At 33.9% G+C, this 22,744-nt stretch overlaps 1 protein-coding gene across 3 annotated transcripts in view; it reads left to right on the forward strand.

Annotated features, from left to right (window-relative positions):
• Positions 1-22,744, forward strand: part of LOC144966616 (laminin subunit alpha-2-like) — a 67,585-nt gene that overhangs the window by 19,564 nt on the left and 25,277 nt on the right. For 2 of the 3 annotated variants that reach the window (XM_078903357.1, XM_078903358.1), the window contains exons 13-31: positions 2,117-2,249; positions 3,320-3,462; positions 3,704-3,798; positions 4,433-4,656; positions 6,518-6,654; positions 7,222-7,437; positions 7,914-8,054; positions 8,857-9,353; positions 10,241-10,343; positions 11,698-11,839; positions 12,639-12,831; positions 13,819-14,012; positions 14,967-15,110; positions 15,778-15,930; positions 16,259-16,405; positions 16,662-16,924; positions 17,791-17,808; positions 21,280-21,456; positions 21,825-21,962. In XM_078903357.1, the coding sequence (XP_078759483.1) occupies positions 2,117-2,249; positions 3,320-3,462; positions 3,704-3,798; positions 4,433-4,656; positions 6,518-6,654; positions 7,222-7,437; positions 7,914-8,054; positions 8,857-9,353; positions 10,241-10,343; positions 11,698-11,839; positions 12,639-12,831; positions 13,819-14,012; positions 14,967-15,110; positions 15,778-15,930; positions 16,259-16,405; positions 16,662-16,924; positions 17,791-17,808; positions 21,280-21,456; positions 21,825-21,962 (3,258 nt within the window). The remainder of the gene's footprint in view (positions 1-2,116; positions 2,250-3,319; positions 3,463-3,703; positions 3,799-4,432; positions 4,657-6,517; positions 6,655-7,221; positions 7,438-7,913; positions 8,055-8,856; positions 9,354-10,240; positions 10,344-11,697; positions 11,840-12,638; positions 12,832-13,818; positions 14,013-14,966; positions 15,111-15,777; positions 15,931-16,258; positions 16,406-16,661; positions 16,925-17,790; positions 17,809-21,279; positions 21,457-21,824; positions 21,963-22,744) is intronic. The other variant, XM_078903360.1, reaches the window with a different exon arrangement.

The raw sequence follows: 22,744 nt of genomic DNA on the forward strand, positions 1-22,744 counted from the left end.
TCTTCTTCTTCTTCTTCTTCTTCTTCTTCTTCTTCTTCTTCTTCTTCTTCTTCTTTCTTCTTCTTCTCCTCCTTCTCCTTCTCCTTCTCCTTCTCCTTCTTCTTCTTCTCCTCCTCCTCCTCCTCCTCCTCCTCCTCCTCCTTCTTCTTCTTCTTCTTCTTCTTCTCCTCTTTTTAAAAAATCTGTTCTACTTTCTTATAATCAATTGTTGTGACTTCATCACCAAACTTTTTATTTGATGTTTATACAAAAGGGAGTGTATCTTATTCTAAATTTTACTTGTATTATTGTAGTAAACTCGAAATGAGAATTAGAACTTTTCTTTAAATTGATATAATACCAAGTAAGAAACAACATATCCATGTTACCCAGTAAGCAGCAACCTTTGTATGTTACCAAATAAGTAGCAACATTTGTATGTTACCCAATAAGCAGCAACATTTGTATGTTACCAAATAAGCAGAAACAGTTTAATGTTACCAAATAAGCAGGAACATGTTTATGTTTTATGTTAACCGGTAAGCAGCAACATTTATTATGTTACCGAGTAAGCAGCGTCATTTGCATGTTACCCAGAAAGCAACAATATATTTCTACATTACCCTGTAAGCAGCATCATTTGCATGTTACCCAGTAAGCAGGGACATGTTTTCGTCGCCTAGAAAGCAACAGCATTTATCACCCAGTCAACCCAGCAATATTTGTATGGCACATAGTAAGCAGCAACTTATTATCTCACCCTGTAAGCAACAACATTTATATGTTACCAAATAAGAAGGAACATGTGTATGTTACCCATTAAGCAGCAACATTTGTCAATCACCCAGTAAGCAGCAACATTTGTATACATATTACCTTGTAAGCAGTAACATTTGTATGCCACCAAGTAAGAATTAGCATTGTATGTTACCCAGTAATTCCAACATCTGCATGTTGCCCAGTAAGCATCAACATGTGTACATTACGTAGTAAGCAGCAACATTTGTATGTCATCCAGCAAGCATTAGCTTTTGTATGTTACACAGTAAGCACCAACATTTGTATGTTGCCCAGTAAGCACTAACATTTATATGTTACCCAGTAAGCACCAACATTTATATCTTACCCAGTAAGCAGCAACATTTGTATATCACCCAGTAAACAACAACATTGGTACGTCACTCAATAAACGGCAACATTTTTATGTCACCCAATAAGTATCAACATCTGTTTGATACCCAGTAAGCAATAATATTTATATGCTATCAAGTAATCAGCAACATTTGTATGTCACAAAGCATGTAGCAACGTTTGTTACTTTACCCACTAATCAGCAACATTTATGTGTTACCCCGAAGGAGCAACATTTGTATGTTACCCAGTAGATAGCAACATTTATGTATGTTCTATGTTACCAAATAAACAGCGGCATGTATATGTTACCCGTAAGCAGCATTCTTTTCTTGTTAACAAAAAAAAAGCAGCAGTATTTGCATATTATCCAGTTAGCAACAACATTTGCATTTTCCCCAGTAATTGGCGACAGTTGTATGTAATCCCGTAAGCAGCAGCATTTGCATTTATGATTTCTGTAATAACTTATAACAATACGTCTGAAAATCAAATACTTTTTGACGACATATGACCAGATTACAACATGGAAGTGTAAGTAAATCAATTTAACAAGATTCATGTAACGTCTCAGATGATACTTCTGATTTTGTTTCATATTCGAGTACAAAAATGGAGACCGGTTTAAACTAGTGTAAGGGAAAATTTCTTTAATAACAGAACTGGAAAACTTTGGAACAGTATCAAATATGAAACGAAAAATGCCTCTTCTGTAGACAAATTCAACATAATGCATGATAAAGAAATAATCAATTCCCGATTTATTTATGATTAAATTTAAATACACAGGATATTCAAAGGTGAGTTTACCTCTACATGATATGATCTGATATAATACGATATACATGTTAAGTGTTACATTGTTTTGGAACCCCTTGTAAGGCGTTTTCAGAACATTTAGCGGTTTTTGAGTTAAGAAAAAGTTAAATTCTTTCATTATGAACATAATTCCATTTAATAATAAATCACCCTTTTAATTATTTCTTAATTTATTATTTTTTAAAAGGAGGAGTTAAGTGTTCTGTTGGATGTTCCTGAAACAGACAGATTGTCTGGTCAATTCATTCTGGTCGTAATTTATCGAAGTCCAGTTGGTCAAACTGTTGGAGGAAGTGTAACCATAGACATTGTGTCTCAACGTAAGTCATGTGCAAATAATTATTTGAAAACGTTATGCAATGGTACGACTATCGTTAATTTATCATTTTCAAGATTACAATCACTCTCAAATTAGACCTATTCAACGATGAAATCGTATTCAATGAAGGAGTTACGCAGATTTGTCTTTGATCAGTTTAAACAATCATTTTAGCATGAGTCTAATATTATTACTATAGAAATTGAATTATTGTAATGCTCTGTTGTTTGGCGTTTCGCAATATTATCTGAGACGTCTTCAGATTGTCCATAACAGCGCTGCCGGACTAGTATTCATGAAGCGTAGGTGCAATTCTGCCAGACCTCTGCTTCATGACCTGCATTGGCTGCCTGTTGAGAAAAGGATTAAATTCAAAGTTTGTGTTTTAGTGTATCGTTGTCTTGAAGGTACTGCCCCTTCCTACCTTTCAGAACTAATTGAAAGATATTCAAAACCCCGCCCCTTACGTTCGGCTAGTGATTCCACCAAAATAGTTGTCCCTCGAATACGGAAAAATGCTGGAATGAGATCCTTTTCTCATTTCGGACCCTCTGTTTGGAACGCCTTACTACAGAGCATTCGTGAAAAAGAATCTTTGTCTATTTTTAAATGTTAGCTTAAAACATATCTGTTTCGTCTTTAGTAGATGGTATGAGAAGCAAGATAGGTCTGTCTGGTTTGTGTTGTGTGTTGTGTGTTTGTGTGTGTGTGTGTGTGTGTATGTGTGTATATGTGTGTATGCGTGTGTGTGAATGAGTATGTTTCAGCCAAAGTAATTTGTAACTGTAATTTAAGCGCTTAGAGTCTGGTGTCTCGGAGTTATAGCGCTATATAAGTTTTCAGCATTGTTATTATTATTATTATTATTATTATTATTATTATTATTATTATTATTATTATTATTATTTAACTTGAGGCATATCTATGCTGCTCTGTGATAAATAACAACTCTCGTGGTCTATTTGACACCTAAGAAACGGGAGATGGACAGCTGTTCTTATGGCCTCATGGATCTAAAGATTTGTGAGGCAAATTACATAGGTACAGGTAATCTTCCATTCTCTTTCCCAGCTGACCAGACGCCAGCCTCTGTGACTCTCCCTGTCTGTACTGGTAAGTGGTGCCAGGTGGATACAGGAGTTGATAAATTGCAAGAATTGTGGTCTGGAGCTAATATCATCTCAGTGAAGATCACTAGTGGGAGTCTCTTATTGGTAAGCACCTTTACAATATGTTATTTTGTATAAGGCACACTTTAGTTTTAAAATAAAAAAGGTAACTGCTTTATACGAGTAAATTTACATTGTGTCAAATAGAATTTTCACAAAAATTTCACCTTTAATCGTTTTGCAATTTTATTATGGACGATTTTTTTGCTGCAGAACACACTCTTTAATCGAATCAGAATCTAAACATAGCATTTTCTTTAATTTTGTCATGTATTCTCTTTAACAGGATACACTAGTTGCTGTGCCAATAGAGTACACCCGGACAAATGAAATCCTCTCAACAACTCTTCCCCCCGGATGTGACTTTCTAAAGAATACAGTGTAGGTCGATGGTGTTTTGTTTTGTATTCAAGAGTTAATGGCATTTGCAATACTTTTAGTTTATGGTTTAAATTCCAATTGCGGCTTATACAGAGCTTGTTGCGATGTTCAGTATTTTTTGCAATTCCTTTGTTGAGTAAAAGAATGAGTTCATGCCTCGTTCAAACACCGATTTTCATAATTTTTTAAATTGCTGTCTTAAACAAGAAAAAAAAACTAAAACAAACAATCTCACAAACAAAGGACTTAATCTTCAAAGCGTATTAATTAAGTTATTACTTTTGAATAAATGAGAATCATTAGCTCAAGAGAGAAACAGGACAAAAGATATGGTCTTTTTTAAATTACGACCCCCCACCCCCCCCCCCCCCCCCCCCCCCCCCCAAATAAAAAAAAAAAATCAATAGAACATCAAAACCAACAAACAATTATACAAATCAATTTCATTCTCCAGTTTAAGTTTCCAGTACCATCAGAACGTGGGATTCAATCTCTTATACCAAAAAAAAAAAAAAAAAAAAAAATGCAAGCAAACCATTTGTAGCTATAAATTGTTGCTGGGGCTAGTTTATTGAATTTGAATGGATTGAAATTTATCCAAATATTCATCAAAGATTATCTACCTCGCTTCCAGACCACAAGCAAACCCTGATGCAGCCTCTTGTAAGCAGGCCTTATTCTCTGTCACAATGTACTACTGGCAAAGTGGTCTCCCCTGTTCCTGTGATGTCACAGGAAGTGTGAACCCTGTGTGCGATCCACATGGTGGCCAGTGTGTTTGTCGTGAAGGAGTGATAGGCCGCCAATGTGACAAATGTGCTTCGGATCACTTTGGTTTCTCATCTACTGGTTGCTCACGTGAGATTATTTACTTTGTTCTTTTATCTCTGCTACAAATCACCTGCTTCTGTTTGACATTCACAGAAATGAAACAATATGAAAAAAAAAAGAAAAGAAAGAAAACAACTTTGATATTGGCATCCTGGTTGTGAAGGCATAATATATAAAGGGGCTTTCACCATCATCATCATCATCATCATCATCATCATCATCATCATCATCATCATCATCATCATCATCATCATCATCATCATCATCATCATCATCATCACATTATCTATCATTATATATATTATTATTATTATTATTATTATTATTATTATTATTATTATTATTATTATTATTAATTATTATTATTATTATTATTATAGTAGTAGTAGTAGTAGTAGTAGTAGTAGTAGTAGTATAGTAGTATAGTAGTAGTAGTAGTATAGTAGTAGTAGTAAAAATAGTAGTAGTAGTGGTAGTAGTAGTAGTAGTATAGTAGTAGTAGTAGTAGTAGTAGTAGTAGTAGTAGTAGTAGTAGTAGTAGTAGTAGTAGTAGTAGTAGTAGTAGTAGTAGTAGTAGTAGTAGTAGTAGTTGTAGTATTATCATTATTTCTATTATTATTATTATTATTATTATCATCATCATCATCATCATTATCATCATCATCATCATTATCATCATCATTATATTATTATTATTATTATATTATTATTATTATTATTATTATTATTATTATTATTATTATATATATGTAGTAGTAGTAGTAGTAGTATAGTATAGTAGTATAGTAGTAGTAGTAGTAGTAGTAGTAGTAGTAGTAGTAGTAGTAGTATAGTAGTAGTAGTAGTAGTAGTAGTAGTAAGTAGTAGTAGTAGTAGTATAGTAGTAGTAGTAAAATAGTAGTAGTAGTAGGTAGTAGTAGTAGTAGTAGTAGTAGTAGTAAGTAGTAGTAGTAGAAAGTAGTATAGTAGTAGTAGTAGTATTTAGTAGTAGTTAGTAGTAGTAGTATTAGTTAGTATATATAGTAGTATATTTAGTATATATCATTATTTCTTTATTATTATTATTATTATTATTATCATATATCATCATCATTATATTCATCATTATCATCATCATTATTATTATTATTATTATTATTATTATTATTATTATTATTATTATTATTATTATTAATATTTGTTTTTGTTGTATTTTGTTTTCGCTGCTCCCTATTAGTTTGATGACAAGTTTCATCCATCGCTAGTATGACGATCCCGGAAGACCTTGGTGAACGTGTGCATGGGATCTCTGATAGATTAGTTGGCATAGATCTTGCTTCACAAACACCACAAACGTTATTGATCACAGGTTTGATCGAGATATATCCTGACCCCCTTCCCCGTCCACCCAACAGTGATTGGGTAGCTGGGTCTGTCAGGTCTAACAGAAATTATTTTGCGGTGACTTGCATGATATCCAAAGGGTAGTAAGCAATTACTTTCGTCTTTTTAAGGTTGCAACATCGGGATGAAGTCTGCTCTTTGGGCCTAATGGCTATCAGGGACTTATTTTCTTAATACACCATTACAAGAGACAATTAAAAATAATAAAAAAAGGTTATTTAGCGAAACTTTTCAAGTTAGTTTCATATCAAAAATGAGTCCCGCTGCTTCTCAGGCGTATTTATGTAGGACTGCAACTTGTGGGTTCGAGCCTCGCTCGGCGCAAAGTTGAGTCCTTGGAAAAGGCTCTTTACTCACATTCTCTAATCGTACTCATATTATATCGCCTAACTGGCGTCATGTCTCGTCCTACATGTTAAGTATTGCTGTTGGTCAGGGGCCCCTTTGAGAACCTTTTGTGGATATTGCGCTATATGAAAGCTCATTTATATTGTTCATCAACCAGCATGTGACTGCGACAGCCTGACGTCATCATGCGACCCCGTGACCGGACAATGCGAATGTCCCAAAAATACGTTTGGAAGACAATGTGAGCTCTGTCTGCCTGGATCTTGGGGATGGGACAAAACACTCGGTTGCAAGGTTGGTATGATTCTAATTATTGATGGTAAGTGTTAAAGTAAGATACTCTCCAGTTCTGCCCGCCGAGATTAATCATTCCGACATACAACATTATGTGTTATCATCAAAGTTTACTGTCTGACAAGAAGAGTGAAGAGAGAATGAATCACCCAGCTGTCCGTTAAATCAGTGAACATCTAACTTAAATGTTAAACTTTGTAAATCTAAGCAATAGTCTTTTGATAAAGGAAAGTTAAGGAGCACGCATAGAAAAAAAAAAAACAAAAAATAAACAAAGTAAAAAAAAAAAAAAAAGCTAAAATGTGACCCACGACGCGAATAGGTATTTTGCTGGGATGATTTAAATCCTAAAAAATTTGAATTCCTCGTCAAAATTAAAAGACCTGTATAAACATGTTTTATTGATGAGAATGACAATAATATAGTTTCCTAAAGTGACACAAATTAAAATTCTTATTTCTCTTCATTTTAACTTTAAAATCCATTTTCGACATCAAGTCCATCCGGACAGAATACTATTTTGCGACTATCGGGCTTTAATTGTTCTTTCTTTCTTTTTTCCCTCAGGACTGCAATTGTCATCCAGATGGCGCTGCATTTACAAAATGTAACGACTCAACTGGTATTTGCACATGCAAAGCTGGCGTGAAAGGAGATAAGTGCGATGAATGTGACGATGGCTTTTACAACCTTAATAGTATGGGTTGTTCCCCTTGTGCTTGTGATGTTGGAGGCTCCATGAATTCTGCGTGTAATAAGACATCTGGTCAATGTGAATGCAAGGTGAGATTGTAGTAGTAGTAGTAGTAGTAGTAGTAGTAGTAGTAGTAGTAGTAGTAGTAGTAGTAGTAGTAGTAGTAGTGGTGGTAGTAGTAGTGGTAGTAGTAGTAATAGTATTAGTTGCAGCAGCAGCAACATTAGTAATAGTAGTAGTAGTAGTAGTAGTAGTAGTAGTAGTAGTAGTAGTAGTAGTAGTAATGATAGTAATGATAGTAGTAGTAGTAGTAGTAGTAGTAGTAGTAGTAGTAGTAGTAGTATAGTAGTAGTAGTAGTAGTAATGATAGTAGTAGTAGTAGTAGTAACAGTAGTAGTAGTAGTAGTAGTAGTAGTAGTAGTAGTAGTAGTAGTAGTAGTAGTAGTAGTAGTAGTAGTAGTGGTGGTGAGATAACAGTGTTGGTTGTTGTCCTTGTTGCTATTGTATGAGCATGTGGAATGTTATTTAATTTTCTTAACCATTTCTCCATTGCATTCTTTTCAAGGCTAACACAAATGGTCGCCAGTGTAATCAATGTGTGGCAGGGACATTTGGCCTAGCAGAGGATAATCCTGATGGGTGCTTAGAATGTATTTGTATGGGTGTCACTACACAATGCACCTCATCTGATGTGAAATTCAGCATGGTGAGTCCCAATAATATTTGTAGATAATTATGACAATTCTTTTATAATAACTAACACAATTTTGCAAGAGTCACCATTTCCGAATATTTTTTAACCCTTTAATATCCAAATGATAGTTTTACTGCATCGAAATTTTACAGTAGTCTAAATTAATGTTTTGAATTTTACGTCTCCATGGTTCAATGTTGCTTTTTTTTTAGCTTGCTTTTATATCCTCCTTGTGTTTTCTTTTGGTCATTGAATTAAGAAAATGTAATTAATTAACGTTTTAAGTCTCTTTTAGTTTTAGAGTGACAAGATGGGACACCATTTGATTTGAAATAAATCTGTAATGGGACGGAGCTAAAACCTGTAGAACTGAGCTGAACATTCCACCATTAAACCATTCCGACATTAAAACAGGTGACACGTTTTTGTTCAGATGCGAGACGTTACAGCCTTAACGACAGCATTTTATGAACGGTTGATAAGAGCATTTGAGCATTGATCCTAATCATCAGGCATGCTGTATGTTGTTTATGAACACGTCATTACAACCACGCTGATCAATCTTACGTATTCAGTGCTCGGTGATGAAAGTAGTTTAGACTACAACAGCCACATCCGGTTACTTACTTATCACTCAAATATATACTCTGTAATCATTAGTCGCCTAACTCATGTAATGTCCATATCTGCTACTATAATGGCTGATAAAACTGATTTTTATTGTCCAGCATTCAGATGTAATTTTTTTTTTAAATGATTGTATTAAGAATGTTACCACTCAGCATCATATAATCATCATATGATTTTATTTCAGGAACCATTTGTTTTGTCTAAATCATCTGAGAATGGACCAGTTCATAATTTACAAGTAGCTACCGCTGATGGAAATGCTATTGTCCAAGAAATTAAAATCGAAACAAGTGACAACTACTTGACATCTACACTCATTGTATCCTATGACGCTGGACAACAGCCCATTTATTGGAAAATGCCGGCAAGTCTTGTGTCAAATCTATTACATCTGTATGGAAGTAGCATCACTGTCTCTGCAACTTACATCAATGTCAATGGTCAAGCATTGTCAAGCCTCAAAGCTATGATACTGACATCTGACGAGAAAAAAGTTAATGCTGACTTCGGACCAGTGAATCAAGGATTTGAGTCATCATTCAGTATCTCTATTAGAGAGAATGCTTGGAAACTAGATGAAAGTTCTGTAGCTTTGAACAGAAAAGAATTCCTTAAGATTTTGTCCAGAGCATCAGTAATGCTCATACCTGCAACATATAGCTCCGGTAAACACACTTCAAGGTGAGAATCAATTCAGACCAATTGATCAGTTAAAGGACACTTGGACTTTTTGATGACTTGGTTGTAAACTGTTTATCCAATGTCTTATCTTTGTTTTACCTTCCACAGAAATTTTTTAATTGAGAAAAAAAAATATATCAATAGTAAGATTAAAAAAATTGTTTAGATTTTCATAGCAAACGATCCTGCAAAACTGTATAATAGACATAATATTGGGAGATGAAAGACATCAATAGCCTCATATTATAATTTGCGTAAGAAACAAAGTTGGCAAAGAAAATAAATAGCAAACATAGTTATCATATTTTCTTTCTTCTTCCATCAGACAATAATGATTATATAGAAGTAACCTTTCCAGCGTAAATCTTATATCTGAAAAATGTCTGCGACCGAGACTTTTTTCTTGCTTTCTAAGTCATGGAGCACTTTCTCACCCTTCTACAATACATACCTCTCTCTCTCTCTCTCTCTCTCTCTCTCTCTCTCTCTCTCTCTCTCTCTCTCTCTCTCTCTCTCTCTCTCTCTCTCTCTCTCTCTCTCTCTCTCTCTCTCTCTCTCTCTCTCTTCTCTTCGTTGGCCTGTGTGTATGGGTGAGACCCCTCTCTTATCATGTATATTCCATATATCGTCATCAATGTTATCCTGAAAAAAATACTATTGGCCTTTAGTTACTTGAATTATACTTTTTCCTTAATTGATCCTATGCGTTTTGGAAAAAATACTCACAACATCCACCAACCGGATTTAACATAGTAACACACAAAACTATGTGTAACCTTGAGTGGTTATAGTCTAACTGATGTACTTTAGTGAAAATTAATTATTAAAGTGGCTGTCTATAAACAATAAAAAGGAGCTGAGTAAGGTCAATTTCTTTCATTCTCTAGGCTGTCACGTCTACAATTCAACGTACCCAGTCAGAATGGTGTATTAAACCCTGCTGTGGAAATGTGTCCATGTGGATCTTCCTATTCTGGTAGTTCTTGTGAGGTAACATAAATTTGCAGTCTTCAAGTTAGCATTAAAGCCAAGTATCAATAAAGAGTTCCAAAGCACAATGCGGCTTACAGACATTAAGTTAAAAAAAAAAAACAATCTGCTTCTATATTCTTCTCTGGACAAGATTCCATGTCAAAAAAGAACAATCTCCAGATTTCAAAGTGTCTGTAAAGAATTCCCACTGGGTGGGGATCCTGACCTCTCATAGTGGGCAGGGGGGTACATACTGTGTCTTCTATCCCCTTATATCTGTTTTCCAACTTGCTTTCTGTCTTTGTCTTTGAATGAGATTACTTGGTTTTGTCCTGGCCCTGGCCGGAGTCCTAGATGGGAGGGAAACAGTCAAATGCATAGTTATTGTTTTGGGAGATGATATTATTTTCCCTTGTAAATCATCTCTCTGTAATGTATTATTGTTATTTTAATGTATAATGTAGGCATTTGAGTGTATTCCTCTTTGTTGGATTGTGTGCTTGTGTCGGGATGAGACTTATAGGTGATCCCAAACTAGGTGCATTGGTGGTATGCTCTTGGAATCTACATCTGATCCCTATTTGTTCCCAGTTCCCCTATGTCTTACTTTTTCTTGGGTGCTTTAATTGTAATTCTAGAACTTTTTACTGTCCCATTTTCTTCCTTTTTACTGGCGCTGATATAACCTAAATGTGTTGCAAGCGCCGGAAAACCCTTAAAAACAAACAAACAAAGAATTCCCACTTATGAGAGAAAAAAAGAAATATATCATTGAAGTAAATAACAGGGTTCATTGTGAGACATAAATTTTAAAAACATATTGAAAGCTAAGAAAAAGGCATCATCAAAAGGATGTCTCATAGACTATTGAAAAAAAGTCTTCTATGGTGAAGAATTTGCAAAACTTTGACGCATTGTTTCTTTACAATAATATTTCTTTTTTCCACAATTGCAAAAAAATGGTCATAACTTGGAAATTTGCAAACTGATTTCAACTTTATTTTCGAGATCAATTAACACATGGTTAATTTCGAAATTACTATTATCGGACAGTAAACTTTCAAGCACAATATCATCATCATCATCATCATCATCATCATCATCATCATCATCATCATCATCATCATCATCATCATCATCATCATCATCATCATCACCTTCATCAACATCCTCATCACCATCAACATCATCATCATCATTTTTGGTGATGTTAGTAATGGTACAAATGGTAGTTCTTATGGTGATGATATTGGTGGCGGTGTAGTTGTATACCAGTTAAATAGAGACCCCACTATGAAAGTTATTTTCTATTCTTAGTCACCTGTTCAATCATAAACTTTCATTTATGTCACCTCTTTCCCTAAATCTTCAGAGATGTGCTGAAGGATTTAAGAGGACTCAGACCAATTTGACGGATTACTTTGGAGAATGTGCAACATGTGAATGCAATGGACACTCTTCCACCTGCGAAGAAGACACTAGCAAATGCCTCAATTGTCAACACAATACTGTTGGTAATGATGGTGATAAAAATAATGAAAATGATAAATGTAGTGGTAGTAATGGTCGTAGTGGCAGTGTTATTAATAGTGGTGTAGGTAATTGCGGCGGTAGAGGTGGCAATGGTAATAGAAGTAGCAGTAGTGTAGCAGTAATTTTAATAGTTGTAATGATGATGGTGGTGATGATGATGATGATGATGATGATGATGATGATGATGAAGGTGATGATGATCATGATGATGATGATAGTAATAGTAGTAGTAATTGTAGTAGTAGTAGTAGTAGTAGTAGTAGTAGTAGTAGTAGTAGTAGTAGTAGTAGTAGTAGTAGTAGTAGTAGTAGTAGTAGTAGTAGTAGTAGAAGAAGTAGTAGTAGTAATAGCAGCAGCAGCAGCAGCAGAAGTGTCAGTAGTAGTTGTTGTGATAGGATTGGTAGTAGTAGTAGTAGTAGTAGTAGTAGTAGTAGTAGTAGTAGTAGTAGTAGTATTAGTAGTAGTAGTAGTAGTAGTAGTACTAGCGGACTGGCATCTTTCATTACACAATTTTGAAAACATGATTTAATTAATCCACGTTTCTAAACCATGACGGCCTAAAATTAGCCAAGTTTAACATCTAATTAAAGCATTATTTTAAACTTTTCTTAAACACTTTTTAAAAGAAAAGAAAATTACATAGAATTAGAAAGCGCATGCAAAAACTATTTTCCCAGACAAAATGATAATGGCCCCGAATGAATCTTTTATAAAATGTATAGAATGAATATAAAAGTAATTTTATCATTTTAAAAAATTTAAAACTCTTCTGTTGAATAGGAAATTCATGTGAAAATTGTGCCCTCGGTTACTATGGTGATGCTACTGGAGGAACAGCTGGTGATTGTCTTCCTTGCCCATGTTTTCAGCCACGTGTTGTGGACGCATCGTGTCACGCAGAAGACGTGGATGGAATCAAGACAGTCAAGTGTGATAACTGTCGGGTTGGTTACATTGGAGATATCTGCAACCAGTGAGATTTCTTATGGTTTGATTATCTGAATACTCAATTTTGTACATTTAATCCAGGGTTTTATAATCTGTATAGCATTTCACCCCCCCCCCCCCAAAAAAAAAATAAAAAATGATTGATATGATTTCTATTTCTTAGCGCATTTATATTTGGAAGTTGTAGTAAAACCATATAATCAGATTTGACAATTTCTTTGAAGATGATGGTTCTATGCAAGCCGGGTAAGGAAAAATTGAAGAAAAAAAAAGACTGTTTACAACAAAGCCTCTTATTGAATTGCAGAATTATGGTGTAGCAGTTTCGTGCTATATTATAGTGTTGTAGTAAAGTACACATATTTTTTTTACACACAGATTATTCCAATGCGTCTATGATGCACTCTCTGATTGATTCTAGATGTGTTTTGCTTATCTCTGACTTCTGAATGAAGCTCATTTTGGTCGACTATGTTATTTTTGCAACAAAATATAAATGGTTAATGGATATATAATTAGATTAATGGAAACATTCTAAACTAAACAGAGCAAGGCAAAAACAATAACAATAAATAAATGAATGAAACAAAACAAAACAAAACACCCCTGTCCCCAACACACACACATACACACACACACACACACACACACACACAAACACACACACACACACATCAAAAACATTTGAGTAAATTATCCTCTAGCATAGAGTATCTATTGATTGCAACTTCAAATTATATGAAAGAGCGCATGATTTGAAATCAGCAAGGATTAGAAAGGTTTGTCTCAAAAGAATGTTCTCTAAAAAAAAAAAGTAACAATTCAATATTTAGCCCATGTTTGAGCTAGATTTTTTTCATTTTGATATTAAAAGCACACATTTTTTATTTAAAATCCACTGGGAAGTGATGAAAAGTCTTGTTTGAATTAGATTGAAATTTTGTATGGACTTGACCTTAAGTTGGAATCTTGTTTCCATACTCCTTGTAACCTTTTGCAAATCTTAACGCAGGTGTGACAATGCGTACTATGGCAACCCGGGTGAATCTGGGGGAACATGCACTGCTTGCGACTGTAATGGCAACGCTGACAGCTGTGACAGTGTAACTGGAGTCTGCCAAAACTGTCAGTCCAATACAGTGGGAGACAGCTGTGAGAGGTGTGCAGACACATTCTATGGCAACGCTTCTGCACAAAATTGCCAAGGTATGTGTTATCTAAGACCTTTTCCGGAAAATTAGATTTAAGTAAAATTGCCAGACTAGTATTTTTACAATCGAAAAATTAATTCGACACAATGACAGTTTTAAAAATGTATTTTTATTTGACACAGAAAAATAAACACTACATACATCTTGGCTTTTCATAAACAAAGATTTTCTAGCTACTTGGGACAGAAATTCTTCATACTGAAATGCTGATATAAATAAGATGATATGCGCAGACAGCCATAAAAGTAAAGAAATAAAATTCCGTCCCACAAATGTCCATGATAATGTATTCTCTTCGCAGAATGTCAAATTGTAATAGGAGACACACTACCTGTATTTGGGAATTATACTATTCACGAAGTTCATAGTTTGATGACGGAAGTACATTTCTTTTGACTTATCACAAATTGTAAACTTTCCCTTCGCGAAACAATTCCCAACCTATTTACTTAGAAATGACACTCAAGTCATTAACAGTAAAGAAAAAGCAAGGGAAAGGGCCCGAATTATTTAGCAGAAATCCTAATTACACCACTTTTAAGCAATCGATAATGAAATTTTAAAAAAATATTCATCTAGCTAATTGATTTCCATTGGTTACAATAGTTTCTATGAAATGATTGGTGCAGAGTTGACTGTGTTCAGTTTTACTCGTTTAAAAACAGATGATTTAGAGAATTGCTTGATGAAAAGTTTACTCCCGAAATTCGGACTGAAAACCTCGTAGATCCAGCAGTTGTCTTTTTAACCACTCAGCAGTGATTATGTTGTTGGTCCTGTTAGAACGGATAGAAATTACTTTACATGTCATAATTATTATAATGATTTTGCATTACCGTTAAACATAACAAAATAATAATAATTATATAATAATCTGGCGCCATGTGCCTCATTACCCAGACTGCTCCTCTCTCCTGATTTTTTTTTCACATTAATTATCTCAACACAGCGTGTGCCTGCCAGGAGGGGAGTTCCACAGACACACTATGTAACAGTATCACAGGACAATGCCCATGTGTGACAGGAGTAGGAGGGAGAACATGTGACCAATGCCTGCCAGATTTCTGGGGCTTCAACAATGACGCATTCACTGGTAATGAATGATTAATTTTGAAATATTGCAATTGTCATAACTTACCTAATTATTCCATCCCATAATTTCCACCAATTTAATCTCATAGCTAAACATCATAATGGAAAATTTGAATTCCTTTAAAAGAAAAATCAGAAAGTCCCAAACCTTTGTTAAATTAGATATAAACACGAAAACATATCAACGCATATGGTGTAATAGATATTCACTATGCTATATTCTTAGCCATTTTGCCTTGAACAGAGTGATGCATTCTAATAAAGTGATGAATCTAACCACAGACGCCATCTTTTAATGGCTTTATTGTTGTTTTATACTTGATTAAACTTTCTAGAATTTAGGGGCTATAAAACTCATGAGTGAATTTCAATTGCACATCAGGCTTAGTCCAATTACAAAGGTATAAGTAGTAAACATTTTTATGACTCTAAATAAAGATTTATTTTTACTCATTAGATTAATGATATATTGTTCCAAACACAATTTTACAAAATAAGTTTTAACAATGATAGGTTACTGACATTGTCAAAACAAGCAATATTTTACCAATAATTTATCTCACAAATTAAGATTTGACTGATGCGACTTTATATTATCAGCGAGAGTCCTTCATTTTTATTTCTTCTTTTAAATTTTTTTTCTCTGATCATCCATTTTTTTATTTCAGGGTGTAAACCATGCGGCTGTAATTCTGCTGGAAGCGTGTCCACCCAGTGTAATAGCGATACTGGGAAATGTACATGTAATCTAAACACAGAAGGTGATCTGTGTGATAGCTGTAGTCCTGACTCTTTTGGATTACCAACAGCTCCTTGTCAAGGTGATTATCTCATTTTACTTTCTTTTTGGCCGTTTTGAACAATGTCCTTTGGGATGGTTAGCATAAAGTGGATTTCAAAAATCGTCTTGTGGTGGCTGAAACACTTTATTTTAGTTCTCTTTTTATATCAGCAAACTGAAGTCAAAGTCTAATTAAACCAATTGAGCCAATCTTTTTAAAAAATTGAATATGTAGTTTTTCTCAATAGACAGGTTGTCGTCCGGAAAGTAGAAAGAAATTTAAAGCATCGGGTGATAAAACTCATTGTGAATCCAACCACTTAAAATATATAAATATTATTCTAACCATTTTGGAACTTTTTCGCCAGCGTGTGGTTGTGATGTGACAGGAACTCTTCCAGCCACAAGTTGTAATGCCACAGATGGACAATGCTCTTGTCAACCAGGAGTAGGCAGTCGTAAATGTGACCAGTGTCAGCCTCTCTTTGTCAACTTTACCTCCAATGGCTGTGAAGGCATGTATTCCTCATTTATCTTTTAAGCTCTTTCTTGTAATCAAGTATTTACATCGTTTTCCTGAAATATGGAAACTAAGATATTCCTAATTTTATAATGTCAAAATGAAAATAATTGGCATGATACTCTCCTTAACTAGTTATGTAAATATATGATATAGAAAAGAATAATTTGAAAGTTACAATAACTAATATAAGTCAATGTGATAACATTTTAAGTAGAAGCCATTTTTTTGCGCATCTTATTCAAACACAGAGTGCGATCAATGCCAGAGAGCTCTTGGAACTAGTGTAGAGACGCTTAAAACTCAAGTTTCATTTTTTGTGGATAAAGCTCGTGTTGTCTTTGCTGTGCAAGACGAGGACATGAGACTTCAGAACTTGACAATTCAGCTGGAGACGAGCCTCGCACAAGTTGGTTTAGCCGGGAGTGATGCAACTTCTGTTAATGACGTTCTTAATAATATCACCAGCATGCAGACAGAACTTCAAAATTCCTTCTCCACGACAAATACACAGGTAAGCAATCATTACAGTATACATTAAAACGTTTATCTCGTATCTATATTCTATTGATAATCTAAAACCTGCATTTCAATTAGAGCCATCTGAATTGACATAATATGTGCATTTAACACACACACACACACACACACACACACACACACACACACACACATACACATGCACACAAACATACCAAGAAGCGCTCACCCTAAATGGCAATCATTCAAAAGTTTGATCCCGAGGAGAAAACAGTAGTTTGGCCATCATATCGAGTGACATTAGACGATGCTATCATCATCATTGCCTTTTTCACCCTGGGTCAGGGTATAGGCCACAGACAAACAGTTTCCATCCTTCTCTATCCTGAGCTATCTTTTTAATCTCATTCCAGGTCTTACCACTTCTCTGTATATCAGCTTCTTTAATTCTTCTCCATGTTCCTCGTGGCCTTCCCCTTGATCTTCTGCCCTGAGGGTTCCAGTCCAATACTTTCTTTGTTATAGTGGAGTCGTTCTTTCTAAGTGTGTGTCCAATCCACCTCCATCGTCTTCTTCCTATATCCTCTCCCACTGGTTTCTGTTGTGTTCTTTTCCATACTTCTTCATTTTTTATTCTATCCATCCATTTTATTCTGAGTAGCTTACGCACGCACCTGTTTACGAAAATCTGTACCCTCCTTATACATGCTAACATTCCATTAAAAATATTCCAACTCTAGCAGATCGGCATTTTAACACTCCACTTAATATAATATATTCATCTAATATAATATATATGTTATTAAATTTTTGATAAGTAGCAGAACCTCTGCTGAAGCATGCAGCAAACATAATTACTTTGATTTTTAATGGAATTCTGTTTTATTTCTTCTCTAACAGACTGGCACTATTAATTTGGTATTTAATAGACTTTCTTTTACTTGGTTGACCCGTTTTCTATCGTAGAAAATCATTTGTGACGTACTGTCTCAAATCGGTATGATATCCTGGTGAACTCGATGCTCATAATTACATTTTAATCTTAAAGTATGAGATTAATTTCATAAAATGAAATTAGGAGAGTGACTTTTATTTATTTATTTCAAACAATCAAAAATTCATAATTCTGCTAATTCTTATTTGAATCTCCATTGTCTTCATCTCGTTCATCCGACATAGAGTACCAAATTGACAGAGTGGGTCACCTTTGATTTTGCTTAGCGTCAACTTCGTGTCAATAACATTTTAAGAAATATTATTTGAATTATTTCTAATTTTAAGCTTTAATACAGTATCTTGAGGTCTTTTAAAGACGAACTTAATTTTTCACTTTGCTTTGTGAGCTCAGTGAATAATATTAGTGTTGCAAATAACGTTTACTAGAGACGCATCAAATTAACAATCTATCCTACATATAGGTGGAGTGACTTAGTATATTGACTATTGTACGAAAACGTAGTTACCTGCTGTACAAGTGGATCAACTTCGGTATGGCAGAGAGTATGAGGTACTCCGTTATGCGCATTAAAGATGAACATTAGTGAGGTCAAAAGGTAGTCAATAAATTCACAGTATAGGATATCAAATAATTTTCATGTGGCTGAATTAAAGCGATAAAGCATGCAGATGCAATGAACAATTCTGAGCTGAAAATTATGTCAAAATAATGGGATAAGAGCGGGAGTAGTACTTAATTAAGTGATTGAAATTTATATCACTAAAACATCTTATCACTTTACTTATCCAAGCTTAATTCAAGGACGTAATGCAATCATGTAGTGTGCTCTCTGAGATCTTGTAGTATACAATTTTGATAACATTATTTAACCACCATTTATTTCTCTTAAATTTGTCTTGTTTTTGTTTAATTATTTACCATGTTACGATTTTTAAAATTCTTCAAATGGATCCAATGGACACTTCTTATATCAACCACCGTTTAATGTCCTAAATCCCATGTGTGGAAGAAGGGGGGGGGGGGGGGCTATATAAATCTTACATTCATGCATTTATTGGAATATTGTTAGATTCAGTCGAGTAGAATGTGAAGAAATTCTCAAATTTATTTAGATCAATCATCAATTTTTGATGATTAATAAAATTGTTATTTTATTTAATTGCCTGAGAATTCCTTCAAAAGTTTCCTCGCACTGAATTTTATCTGTCTTGTATCTATACGAGTAATTAAACAATTTAATCCTGGAAAAGAGCCTGTGGAGACCAATTTTGATTTCATACACTCCGTCTTTTTTAATTTGCTTACTTTAAATAACATAATGCACATTCATTGGTAATGAGTAAAGCATCCTATATAATGAAATATGCAGGCGCCAGACAAAAATATAAGTTAGTACTCATTTGGTCTCTGGCAATTCACACTGACGCCGAATGTTCACAAGTTGAGTTAGCTTCAGCACCCTCATAATCTAATGACAAGAAGTTTCACACAATAAAAGCTACAGTATAAATGTTGACAAGCTAGCATTGTCTTAGAAAACCACTGGTTTGAAGATTCCCACCATGCAAGACTACGGCAAATGTTGCTAGGGTATCCCTGAGTGCTCCCCCCTCTCTCTCTCTCTCTCTCTCTCTCTCTCTCTCTCTCTGATTGAAAGATTCACTCTAAATATTTTTATGATATTCGGTAGTTATACCAAATTTTGATACATTATTCAAAATATTAACCAACAAATTGTAGAGATAGTCCGTTATACTTCTTTGTACCCAATATTATATATATATATATATATATATATATATATATATATATATATATAATATATATATATATATATCAAATACCCAAAAAAGATCTCAAATGAATCACTCTATAAGATCACAAAAGAAAGACCAATCTCCCTTGACATTTTACAACAACGATGGCAACTTTTCGGTCACATACTACGCAGGGACAAAAACATACCAGCTAACCAAGTCATGTTGGGATACTTCCAAAAACACGGGAACCTTTTCAGAGGAAGACCGATCACAACACTCCCTGTGATCCTAAACAAAAACCTCACAACACTTGGACAAAGCATTAGTCTCATAACGGCAGGGGACCTTGAAAATCTGAGAACCCTAGCAGAGGACCGGCAATATTGGAGACACCTCACACAGGAAATACTGGAAACAGCCAAGGCGACCCGATCTTTCGGTCGAGACGCGAAAGGCATCTAAGTAAGTAAGTAAGTATATATATATATATATATATATATATATATATATATATAATATATATATATATATATATATATATATATATATATATATGTGTGTGTGTTTGTGTGTGTGCGTGCGTGATATGTGACTGTTTATATTGTAATGCGCTAAATGTAGATTTTTCTTCATCTCTTTATCGATTTTTTCCCTTTTTTTTGTCTCTATATTTCTTTTGTGGAACACCATTGAGCATTGACATATGAATATGGTAGTATAAAAATATACCTACTAGCATCATCTTTAAAATTCATGCTTTTTAAAAAAATAATTGCAGGTTAACATTATTAAGCCATTGATTTTAATTTTGTTTCGTTTTATTATCTCTCTTTTTATAGATTTTCTTTTGTTCACTTCTACCATAATTTTTGAAGTTCCATATTTAAGTTTAAATTTTTTTTTCTCAATAAAATCGCAAATCATTAACATGCTGGTATCTGCTTTATTATGTATCTGTTTTTATTGTACGGGGACCTATGTTTGAGCCCAATGTGTTTTCACAGAGCAAAAAACTTGGTCGCATTGCAGCTCTGCATTGCATTTGATGCCTGGGTTATCTCGGTCTATTCTCAAGATAGACTATAAACCCTGAAGAAAATTTCTTCTGAAGATGAATAATTTTTTATACATTTTAAAGTGAAACAATAATTGTGCTCTCATCTAGGCAGTATGTTCTAATCCTTATCCATTTGGAAAAACTTAATTATCCGTTTTACTATATTATCCTTAAAATATTAATATATTTGAAATAGGTGCAGTTATGTGGCCAAACCAGGAAAATAAATCACGGTAATAATGCAAGCCAATGGGCGAGTGGGGAAAATATTTAAAATAGAATAAAGACAGTAGAATGGTTTCTAAATTTTTATATTTTACCTATATTTCAGAATGTTATATTACATTGTTTAATTATCATTTAAATGTATACTGCTTGAGTAGAATGCTTAAACTTTTGATTCTTTTAGGATTGATGTAAAAAATGTGGTCAGATAAAAAATATATAATGAGATCCAATGAAAAGAAGTAAATTTATCTTTACTCACATACATGTTGGGTATCATTTATATTAATATTGTCATGGAGTCCAAAACTATTATTTAGTCAAGCTCGAAGTGTAATTCATGAATTGTTATTCAGCAGTATGTTTTTGCAAATCATCCTTTTCTCCAGGCGACACAGTTATCACAGACTGCATCAGACTTGAATCAGAAAAGCAACAATGAAGCTACTGAACAAATGGATATGCTCAACAATGTTAACAGTATTAATACAAAACTTACCACGTTTGAAAGAGACTTGACCAAAAACTTACAGACTTTGCTTCAGTACAGCAATAGTGCGTCAAAGGTAATTAACTGACTTGTTTTGATTTGCCGTTTTTACACAACTGTATAAGGAAAAGGCGTGTGTTTCAAAGATTTATCATGTACCAGTATGTTAACCAATTTTTCATACCTGTTTCCCAAACCTGCCTGTCAGTCTAACTTATCTTTAAGATTGATTGTTTTCTAAAAAATGAAATAAGAGAGAGAGAGAGAGAGAGAGAGAGAGAGAGAGAGAGAGAGAGAGAGAGAGAGAGAGAGAGAGAGAGAGAGAGAGAGAGAGAGAGAGAGAGAGAGAGAGAGAGAGAGAGAGAGAGAGAGAGAGAGAGAGAGAGAATTTTTATCTTTTACAATTTCTTTTTGTTTTGACATTTCCATTTTTCAAATCATCAGCTTGCAGAGCAAGGAAAAGGTGCGGGTACGATCAATTTGGATCTAAGTTCAGATACCGGGGCTGCAAATGATGTTTTGGTCAAAGTTCAAGGTATTGTCAAAGATATTGAGGCTGTGATAGTCACAATCAATTCCCAGGTAATTATATTTTTCAGCCATTTCCAGCGTTAATACAACAAAATAGCAATCATATCCCAAAGTAACGATGTATAATATTGGCTGATAGTTTATCAAATAATTGAAACAATTGTTTAAAGTGATTTCATACTATTTATTTTGACATTTATATTTATATATTTTCTGGTTCAAGAAATGGTTGTCAAAGGCAAAATGTGTGACAATGACTGCATTATTATTTATCCAACATTACATGAATAAATACAATAACTCTCAATGGATATTGTAAGGGTGTTTATACCCAAAAAAAAATGATACTAAGCAGGTGATTGGTGTAGTAAAGCATATGAATTTGGTGCCTTGCTATCTGCTGGGGAATAAATGTAGGATTGTGACAATAGAAAAGCAAACATTAACTGGGTATGAGAATTTGGCCATAAAAGTCGGAAAACGAAAATATATTTTTTTAAAACCAAAGGTAAAAAAAAATATTTAAAAAATTAATTATTAAAAAGAAAAAAAAAGAAACCCAATAGAAAACAAAACAATAAAAAAACAAAAGAAAAAAAGGCAAATCAAAAGACAAAAAAAGTAAAAAAGAAAAGAAACAAATAACAAAAGAAAAGAAAAGAAAACAAACCAAACCAAAAATTCAAAAAAAAAAAAACAAATCATCCATAGTCCCTCTCTGGACAAACTTAAAATAACAAATAATATAAAACCCAACACATCATAAACTTTATAACGAAGACTATGGTTAACTTTTAAACAAATTTTAATTCTAGTTTCGCAATTATCTTTGC

This window comes from Berghia stephanieae, chromosome 2 (assembly GCF_034508935.2).
Source record: "Berghia stephanieae isolate SIO BIC M18660-M18661 chromosome 2, UCSD_Bste_1.3, whole genome shotgun sequence".
Classification (NCBI taxonomy): Eukaryota; Metazoa; Mollusca; class Gastropoda; order Nudibranchia; family Aeolidiidae; genus Berghia; species Berghia stephanieae.